The following is a 10,599-nucleotide window of genomic DNA, read 5'->3' as shown; positions in this document are numbered from 1 at the left end:
CTGTCCGTTCCTCATCTTCCTTTCCTTCTTTGTATTATCCTTATTATTGGCCTTTTATTGTCAATCTCATTATCACTCTTCTCTTTATAGCTTGTCATGTTTTCGGTAACAACACGAAATAGGAACAACACTAATGCACTCTTGTGGCTATTCTGCCAGTCATAGAGAATTGCAGCTCTAATGATTTATGTACAGCCGATGGTGCGTACGTGTACATCCGAGAGTGTCCTCTGGGTGCTCGATTTTTTTCGTCAGGCAATATACGCATTTTTGTCGAGTCAGATTTTATACTCCCTTTCTACTGACCCTAATTTTCCTTGGTCCCTGTGGTGAGTGCTAGCGCGCTGATGAGCGTTCAGGAAACAGTGTGTCTTCCTGTCATTTCCGCCGTCTTGATAAACGATGAGATGCCACTTTCGTCAGGTGGGAAGGAGTGCTAGATACTATTGAAAAAATACCTTCAATTCAATTCTCATCAGTCCATAACTTTCACAAGCATCATATCGACCACAGAAGACTATCTAAATCTTTGCAACTCGAGTGAATTCCTAACAAAGTGCCCGATGGGACCATCTCTGGAGCGATGCACACAAGGAATTGTGACCAGAGCGGTCTGTTTACTTTCGATCCTAAACGCGTCGTTTGGAACCGCGTGACCGCTACGGTCGCAGGTTCGAATCCTGCCTCGGGCATGGATGTGTGTGATGTCCTTAGGTTAGTTAGGTTTAAGTAGTTCTAAGTTCTAGGGGACTGATGACCTCAGTAGTTAAGTCCCATAGTGCTCAGAGCCATTTGAACCATTTTTTACTTTCGATCAAATAGTTCACGAAGTTGTTCTCTGACATCATGTGAAAAACGAGTGATCGCCCCGTCATGACGAAACAATGCACATTAGTAGTTTTTTTCGAAAACCGAAACAAATTTCATATCTTCATATCCAATGTTAATAAATCTTAAAGAAAGGAACGAAAGAAACGATGTAACTCATTTATGATCGATCGCTAACATTCATAGTCAGCGCTCCAGAGGCAGCTAAGAAGATTTGTTACTAGATTAGCATTCAACTTTTCTCGGTATGTTGCCTCGTCTGACTTTTTGGCAACGGTTACAGTGGCTTCCCTCTGGATCTGCTGGTGTATTGCGTTGTCTGGGATCCAATCAACATTTCGTCCTACCCCTTTGTTGGGCATGACACTCCGTCACTTTTTTTAAAGGAAGCTATTGCTACCATTGGTTTGATATAGTGGAATGACTGCAAAACTTAATTTAATTTGGTTCCTGTGTGGAGGGAGTTTAGATTTACTGTTGCCTATTGTCCCATATAGCATGAGCCCGATAGACACTCATCAGCGAGTGTGGTCTAGATTCCTGCTTTCCTCATGTGGGATGTGGATCGCACAACAGCATCTAAGTTGATACCCCTCCAAGTTCTTCGTTGAATACTTTACTCGGTTTTCTTTATTACATAAGACAGTCAGCCCTCTGACCGAACGTAGTGAGCTACCGTTCCGGCCAGTTTGTGGTCTAGTGGTTGCAGTAGCTCGAGGGATCTCGGTTTCGATTCCTGGCCGAGTCGGAAATTCTCTCTCCTCGGGTACGCGCAAGTCACTCGCAAGTCAACAAAGTGACGTCAAGTAGAAATATTCGCATTAGGCCGCCGAACTACCCCAGACGGGGTTCTCCCGGCCAATAATTCCGTACGATCATCTCATTCCAGTCCGTCCTAGTAGGCACCTCCATCAGAAAGAATGCGGCTAGAAATTAAAACTGGTCGAGGCTTACGTACTTGCCTAACAGCCAGGCATGGTGAAGTGCAAGTTCAGAGAGGCCATTCAAAAATTAAAAGACCTAAGAATATGGATGACGATTAGCTGAAACCCTCAGCTGCCGACACGTGTTGTTGATTTACCTCGATGTGGACAGCTGAAAATGCGTGCCCCGACCGGGACCCGAACCCGGGATCTCCTGCTTACATGGCAGACGCTCTCTCTATCTGAGCCACCGAGGACACAGATGGATAGCGCGACTTCAGGGACTTATCCCTTGTACGCTTCCCGTGAGCCCCACATTCCCAACTGTCCACAATTCTACATATGTAATGTACTTTATAGATATTTGCCCATCCACTCATTACACGCCCACACTTTGGCGATTCCCGTAAGAGTTTGGTCATCGACGTAAATTAAAAACACCTGTCGGCAGCTGAGGGTTTCAGTTAATCATCATTTATTCCAGGGAAAAGTTGCACGGTCATCAACAGTATCTGTTCTTTCGAGAACAGTTACTGTCTCCATATATATAGTTGAAAAGGCTACCCAGCCATTGACCTTCGTCTGTGCGAATGCGCACAGGTTGCCCAAACTCTTACGGGAATCGCCAAAGTGTGCGCGAGTAATGAGTGGATGGGCAAATATCTATAAAGTACATTACATATGTAGAATTGTGGACAGTTGGTAATGTGGGTCTCACGGGAAGCGTGCAAGGGATAAGTCCCTGCAGTCGCACTATTTATCTGTATCCTCGGTGGCTCAGTTGGATAGAGCGTCTGCCATGTAAGCAGGAGATCTCGGATTCGGGTCCCGGTCGGGGCACGCATTTTCAGCTGTCCACATCGAGGTAAATCAACAACACGTGTCGGCAGCTGAGGGTTTCAGTTAATTATCATTTATTCCAGGGAAAAGCTTCACGGTCATCAACAGTATCTGTTCTTTCGAGAACAGTAACTGTCTCCATATATCTAAGAATATGAATAGGGAAGATGGTTTGTACCATCCTGCCAGCCAGTCATCATCATGCCGCATTAACAACTTGAGATGTTAGCGGTGCCAGCTTGAAACTTTTTTAATTATTATTGTCTTTAATTTTGTTGTGGTGTCTTGCGAAATAGAGGAGAAGACGAAATGTAAGTAGTTCCAAGCCATACAACTACGGGCAAAATGTCGGCTTCTTTAAGTGACAGTCGTCTTTACAATATGACGCGGGACCATACCCAGAAAATTTTTGTGCCAACTGAATAGCTGTGGAAATCTAGCACATTTATTGGTAGAATTAATTTCAATCTGTAGTGTGATACTCGTATATCCTATTGGTAAAAGCTCTTATATCAACTCCCCACTCGTGAGACATTCTAGATGGTCTTCAATGCGACAGTTGTTGTAGTTACTAAAACGACAAACTAACTACAGTCAGTTTGCAGCTAGAACGGAGAGCAGAGTCTTTGTGACTGATGCTTGCTTGTTGCGCTGCAGCGAGTATGCAGAGCGCCTCATCGAAGATATGAAGGAGAGGTGGAACGCACCGCCGCCGCCACCACCTTCTCTGCCAGCCACCGACGAAGAGGGCGAAGGCGAAGGCGAGGGCGAGGGCGAAGGAGAGGGCGATCCCGGGTAACATTTAGCTACTCTACTACCTTCCTTCCTGCTTCCTTCCTTCCTAGCCTAGCAACACAAGAAATAACTCCCATTTTCGTAAAGTACATACAGACTGTAGACCTTCAATGCGGTACTTCATTTGTTGAGTTACTTCATGCGAAAACAAGTGTTAACGTACCTATGTATGAAAAGGGTCTGTATATATGTGTCGAAGCTTCCTTCCTCAGCAAATCACTTTATTGATGCGTCAGTTAGTGTAGGATCAAAAACATATGCACTACTGGCCATTAAAATTGCTACACCACGAAGATGACGTGCTACAGACGCGAAATTTGACCGACAGGAAGAAGGTGCTGTGATATGCAAATTATTAGCTTTTCATAGCATTCACACAAGGTTGGCACCGGTGGCGACACCTACAACGTGCTGACATGAGGAAAGTTTCCAACCGATTTCTCATATACAAACAGCGGTTGACCAGCCTTGCCTGGTGAAAAGTTGTTGTGATGCCTCGTGTAAGGAGGAGAAATGCGTACCATCACGTTTCTGACTTTGATAAATGTCGGATTATAGCCTATCGCGATTACGGTTTATCGTATCGCGACATTGCTGCTCGCGTTGGTCGAGACCCAACGACTGTTAGCAGAATATGGAATCGGTGGGTTCAGGAGGGTAATATGGAACGCCGTGCTGGATCCCAACGGCCTCGTATCACTAATGGTCGAGATCACAGGCATCTTATCCGCATGGCTGTAACGGATCGTGCAGCCACGTCTCGATCCCTGAGTCAACAGATGGGGACGTTTGCAAGACAACAACCATCTGCACGAACAGTTCGACGACGTTTGCAGCAGCATGGAGACCATGGCTGCGGTTACCCTTGACGGTGCATCACAGACAAGAGCGCCTGCGATGGTGTACTCAACGACGAACGTGGGTTCACGAATGACAAAACGTCATTTTTTCGGATGAATCCAGGTTCTGTTTACAGCATCATGATGGTCGCATCCGCGTTTGGCGACATCGCTGTGAACGCACATTAGAAGCGTGTATTCGTCATCGCCATACTGGCGTATCATCCGGCCTGATGGTATGGGGGGCCATTGGTTACGCGTCTCGGTCACCTCTTGTTCGCATTGACGACACTTTGAACAGTGGACGTTACATTTCAGATGTGTTACGACCCGTGGCTCTCCCCTTCATTCGAACCCTGCGAAACCCTACATTTCAGCAGGATAATGCACGACCGCATGTTGCAGGTCCTGTACGGGCCTTTCTGGATACAGAAAAAGTTCGACTGCTGCCCTGGTCAGCACATTCTCCAAATCCCTCACCAAATGTAAACGTCCGGTCAATGGTGGCCGAGCAACTGGCTCGTCACAATACGCCAGTCACTACTCACGATGAACTGTGGTATCGTGTTGAAGCTGCATGGGCAGCTGTACCTGTACACGTCATCCATGCTCTGTTTGACTCAATACCCAGGCGTATCGAGGCCATTGTTACGGCCAGAGGTGGTTGTTTTGGGTACTGATTCCTCAGGATCTATGCACCCAAATTGCGTGAAAATGTAATAACACGTCAGTTCTAGTATAATATATTTGTCCAATGAATACCCGTTTATCGTCTGCATTTCTTCTTGGTGTAGTAATTTTATTGGCCAGTAGTGTATGTTTCCAGGTTCCTGGTGTAGACTGGTTTGCTACAAAGGTCGCACACAATAGACGGATCCTATCCGAACTGGTGCACTCATCCCTGAGGGTGAGAGACTATCATCACTCATGTAACTGTGTGGGGCCCTGCACGGGACTCTAAACCATTACGCAAGAGTTAGCGACCTGAAAGGTCAAACTTGCGACAGGTTTTCGGTACTCAGCCTACTAACATTAATAAACAAAACAACGCATGTGGCACACTAGCCTTTCATGACTGCAAATAATCCAACCAATTTTGTATCTGCGGAGTCGTCAGTCGCCCGGGACGACATAATGGCTGGATTCCAAGACTCTACCTCGCAACATCCTACGTGTTTTACTATCTTCTTATTATAGGTAATAGCCGAGCGGTCTGAGGCGCTGCAGTCATGGACTGTGCGGGTGGCCCCGGCGGAGGTTCGAGTCCTCCCTCGGGCATGGGTGTGTGTGCTTGTCCTTAGGATCATTTAGGTTAAGTAGTGTGTAAGCTTAGGGACTGATGACCTTAACACTTAAGTCCCACAATATTTCCCACACACACTATAGGTAAAGTAATACAGAGACAACCGAAATAAATAATGATATTAACTCTGCACACTCAATGCATAACAGAATTATTGAAATAACGCATAAATGTAACTACACACTTATTTAAATAATCTATAAATCTGGTGTGATATAGTTAGAGAATAAAGGGGTCCCTAGTTAATTCATTTCTCTACTAAAAAGAGAAATTTATTCAGGTTGCTTATGTCTTTAATACGTTCCAGCAAGTATCAGTGACTTCTTGATCTTATGTGAATGCTCAGACAAAAGACATAATTTCGCTATTTTCTTCCCAATGAAAATGGACCAGGGACAGTTCTGAACAAGAAAAACGTCCCCAAATTTGAAGGAATGAGCTTTTACCCTGTTCTCATACTGCTCTTTCTGTTCTATTTTCTTTTTGTGTAGTCACGTTAAAGCTGCGGCAATCACCTAAGCCGTATCAGGAGCTGTGGAAAACAAATGATTTATCTTATTGGCACATATTTTAATTATTTATTTTATGTGTCGAAGGCTTAGATAATACAAAATAATAATAATAAAATTCTGCAAGGCACTGCTGACTTTCTGTTAAATGGACTCTAAGCTCCAGAATCCCACTGTCTGAAAGGCCGTATCACTTGCTGCATATAGACTTTCTGTGGTGCAAGGATTGGGCAGGTTTCTGCAGACTGGGAGATTCTGGGCCGTGCAGTTCACTGCACTCACATGACTCACCTTCAGTCATGAAGCCACACTTCCTGAGGTTCGCCTAGCCTCGTGACACTCCTGCCCTCAATCGGTTTAGAGCCTTCCACGTCACATACGGCAGATGAAAGCCCGAAGCAGGTTCCTCTTTGATGCTTTTCCCAACCATTTCGGTTAATGAATATCGCCATAGCTCTGTTCGGCAAGTTACAGATTCTGATGGATTGCTGATGTTGTGCGCATGAAGCTTCTCCTTGGAATCAACCTCGACTTTTGTGGTTCATATCCAAACAGACGGTGTCTGGGATCAATTTCTTGCTTTTAGTTTCTCCATTTCTGCGAATATTCTTGCGAAAACGCCAGGTGGTGCTATAACCATAATTTGATAAATTGTATTAATTCGACGAAAGGATATGCTGTTTAATCATGCATCAACTTCTTTATTATCTCTTCAAACATTGGGATGCACACCGTCCACTGAAACTGTCGTTCATTGCATTGTATTCTGGCTAATAACCCTATTTCTCGAGAACACCGTTGACCGTATTTCCGGTAGAGTGGTAGAATATAGTACTGTGTACCGTAGTGTTCCGTTGTCGCTTTTCACCAGTCGAAGAGCGCGAGGTTATTTGAACTGAACACCTAAGCATTTTCTACGCGGCCGGCAGCACTTCATTCTGCCGAAGCGACCAGCTTTGCAATTACTGGGGCTGACTAACGTTGGTGTCACGATTTCGTCATGAACCCTTGGGCGATCAGTTCTACAAATGTTGAGGGCTAACTAATATTTTTGTCATGACTTCGACGTCACCTCCGCGCCCTGTTACACTGAGGCGCCTACATCACTGTTATCTGATTCGTCTACCAGTCCGGATGACGATTTTTATGGGGCGAGTGTTTAGTGCCGGTCGACTGTTAGGGAGAGAATAGTTGTGAGCATTGGGACAGTTGTTGCCTGGAAGACAGCCCCTGCAGCAATCGCGAGCCAATCCAAGGCATAAATACTTCGAGGATAGTCTCGACGGTAGAGAAAGGCACTGTTAGAAATTTCATCTGAGCTCACGCGTGCATTCATTGATAGATTACCGGGATTATCTCTTCCGTTTCTAGTGGTGGAGAGCTCTGAAAACCTGCTGCTAGAAGAACGTGCGCAACTTTCCTCTGGAGGGATTGTAAGCAGGACCTGACGTGCAAATTCTGCTCAGTTGCTACTGTTGAGCACAGTTCCTGTACTGAGCTAGGAACTCCTTGGTCAACTGGGGAAAGCTTGTACAGTATCTGCTCATCATCTCCCTCCAAAGACGAGCTTCAGATGAAAAGTGTCACTCAAACAGGTTAATCCGATCTGATAAAGTGAAGGAATGGAACAGATCAAAGTTGTTACGAAATGTACTGGGTGGCTGATGGAATTTAATCCTTTAAATGTGTCTAAAGATGGCTTAGATAGATGAGAAGTTTTGTGTCCATGACGACAAGAGAAACAACACACTTACTAATCAAAATATCCACGGGTGTACTGCCGGTCTACAGTGTCCAACGGGCACAGTATTTCGGCGATCATACATGTCGCCATCATCAGGTGAAATGACGGACTGAGCTCCTGTGAACGTGCCGGCACGGAGATCCGTACGCTATGACTGGTCAGAGGGAGCTCCGACGTCATCTCAGACGCCGTCGCAATCTGTTCCACCGCGCGACCGTAGCGCGGGCGCGGACAGCGGAGGGAGCGCGCCGCGGGCGGGGGGTATTTAAATCGGCCGCCGCCGCGACCGAACCCAGTTTCCTCTGAGCAGCCATAGCGTACGGATCTCCGTGCCGGCACGTTCACAGGAGCTCAGTCCGTCAGTTCACCTGATGATGGCGATATGTATGATCGCCGAAATATTGTGCCCGTTGGGCACTGTAGACCGGCAGTACACCCGTGGATATTTTGATTATCAAATACACCGGGAGAAACTCAAGAATCACAACACTTACTGATATGCTACCAGTAGTGTTGAACAATGTTTTATTATGTAACAGAGCATAGAAAATGAATAACAGGAAAATTGTCACTGCTTCATGGCGAAAACCGAAACGGCGTCACTGGCGCCGTAATATTCTGCTGTGGTTTTCATTAGTCGAATGGTAAATAGACCTATGTTTACCAGCCATCAAGGTGGAGGCCAGTGTTTATTTACCAGTGGCTGAGTTGTGGCGAGTCAGTCGTCAGAGAGCTGAATGTGGTGCAGTACAGCCAATTGTACAGGGGTATCGCATTGGGATAGCACAGGATGAAATCTGCACTGGATGTAGCACTTGGATGACATAATCGTGAGGTCTCTCGCAGACCTGAAAGATATGTGTCCAAGCATTCTGTAGTGAACAGATGCTGGCTGTGAATGAAAGCGGACCTCCTTCCGTTTTGTCTATGCTCCGAGTGCAGGGCCCTGGTAGAAGGCACAGGCCACTGGCCTGGCTTACCTGCTCAGCTGAGTTTGGTATACAATGTAGTGGAGGGAAAGATTCATTGATGCTCTCCTTTGAATAGCGACGGCATTATCCGTGGTTGCGACACCAATTGATATGCGGCTTTCATTTCCCATGTCATTCAGCTGAGAAGGGATAACTTCAGCTACAGGTATCCTATTTTCTATTGGCATACTCAGTTTCCGCTCTTCGACATCGATTCAACTGGGTAGCTCTTTATTTAGCGCTTGACAATGATTTTGGATGTAGGGTCGACTGTAACTTCTCCTCTGGTCCTTCAGTCCTAGATTCCATACTCGTAAGCTGCAACGTTTGTCCTGAGATTTTCTCCTGTACTTCACCTATCTGTTTGTTTAAGATTTAAAGGTCACCTGATTGCTCACCTACCCCGTCAACTGCTTTGTTAACTTACTCATGAAAACCATCGAGCCTACTTTTTAAATTTCTTTTGGTCTTGGCGTTTTCCAGCGACTTTCTGTTCAACAGCTGGCCTTGGACTTCTAATTTTTTGTATATCTTCTTACGTAGTGGAAGATTCTTCCCTTCTAAGGCCTTACTTAGCGAGCTAGCATGCTTGGCTTGTTGTGAATCAAGTTTCTCATTGAGAAGGTTAGTAAGCTCGGCTTGAGAACACGTATGGGCTTGAATTTTCGTCAGCGGAGCCATCACTATCTGCAGAGGATCGCGGCTGCCAGTAGTGACCGACGGCAAAGCACAACTTCCCCCTGTGGGAGACACAACGAAAGGTCGTGTGGTCAACGGCGCTAGGGCCTTGTCGTCGGCGACGGCGGCGGTGACAGTGTCTGCACCGGCGGTTGCAGTGCCGTCAACGATAGTGGCAGGGGCAGTGGCACCCGTCTCGGCAGAGGCGGCATCAGAGCCTTCAGCAACAGCGACATGTGCAGCGACTACGGCAGAGGTAGAGGCGGCTAGAGCGGCAACGGCAAAAGTGATAGGACCAGCGGGGGAGAAAGTTTCAGTGACGTCAGGGGAAGTGGCAGGTGCAGCGACAAAGTCGGAGGCGAAAGTGGTTACAGGCAGAGCGGCGAAAGTGGCATTGGCAGCAGCGGAGTCAGGGGTAGCAGCTAGTGCAGTGCCGACATCGAAGGCGCCTACAGTCACAGCGGCGAAAGTGGCAGGGGCAGCAGCAGAGTCAGTTGCAGTGACACCAGGGGTAGCATCTGGTGCAGTGACAACATCGAAGGCGGCTATAGTCACAGTGGCGAAAGGGGCAGGGGCAGGAGCGGAGTCAGTTGCAGTCACGTCGGGGGTAGCAGTTGGTGCAGTGCCGACATCGAAGGCGCCTACAGTCACAGCGGCGAAAGGGGCAGGGGCAGCAGCGGAGTCACTTACAGTGACGCCAGGAGTAGCAGGTGGTGCAGTGAGGACATCAAAGGCGCCTACAGTCATACCAGCGAAAGGGGCAGAGGCAGGAGCGGAGTCAGTCGCAGTCACGTCGGGGGTAGCAGCTGATGCAGTGACGACGTCGAAGGCGGCTACAGTCACAGCGGCGAAAGTGGCAGGGGCAGCAGCGGAGTCACTTACAGTGACGCCAGGAGTAGCAGGTGGTGCAGTGAGGACATCAAAGGCGCCTACAGTCATAGCGGCGAAAGGGGCAGAGGCAGGAGCGGAGTCAGTCGCAGTCACATCGGGGGTAGCAGCTGATGCAGTGACGACGTCGAAGGCGACTACAGTCACAGCGGCGAAAGTGGCAGGGGCAGCAGCAGAGTCAGTTGCAGTGACGTCGGGGGTAGCAGCTGGTGCAGTTACGGCAGCGGAAGCGGCTACAGTCGCAGCGGCAATAGCGGCAGGAGCAGCGGCAGAGGCAGTTG

General features: G+C 47.5%; 1 protein-coding gene across 1 annotated transcript; it reads right to left on the bottom strand.

The window, feature by feature from the left end:
* Window positions 1-9,175: 9,175 nt before the first annotated feature.
* LOC126455209 (ice-structuring glycoprotein-like) lies at window positions 9,176-10,369 on the bottom strand. Its single transcript, XM_050091156.1, has one exon. It carries the CDS (start codon window positions 10,367-10,369, stop codon window positions 9,176-9,178), a length of 1,194 nt encoding a protein of 397 aa, XP_049947113.1.
* Window positions 10,370-10,599: the final 230 nt, after the last annotated feature.

Source organism: Schistocerca serialis, chromosome 1, assembly GCF_023864345.2.
Source record: "Schistocerca serialis cubense isolate TAMUIC-IGC-003099 chromosome 1, iqSchSeri2.2, whole genome shotgun sequence".
Lineage (NCBI taxonomy): Eukaryota > Metazoa > Arthropoda > Insecta > Orthoptera > Acrididae > Schistocerca > Schistocerca serialis.
The sequence above is the reverse complement of the archived record's forward strand: the minus strand, read 5'-3'. Positions and strand labels throughout refer to the sequence as shown.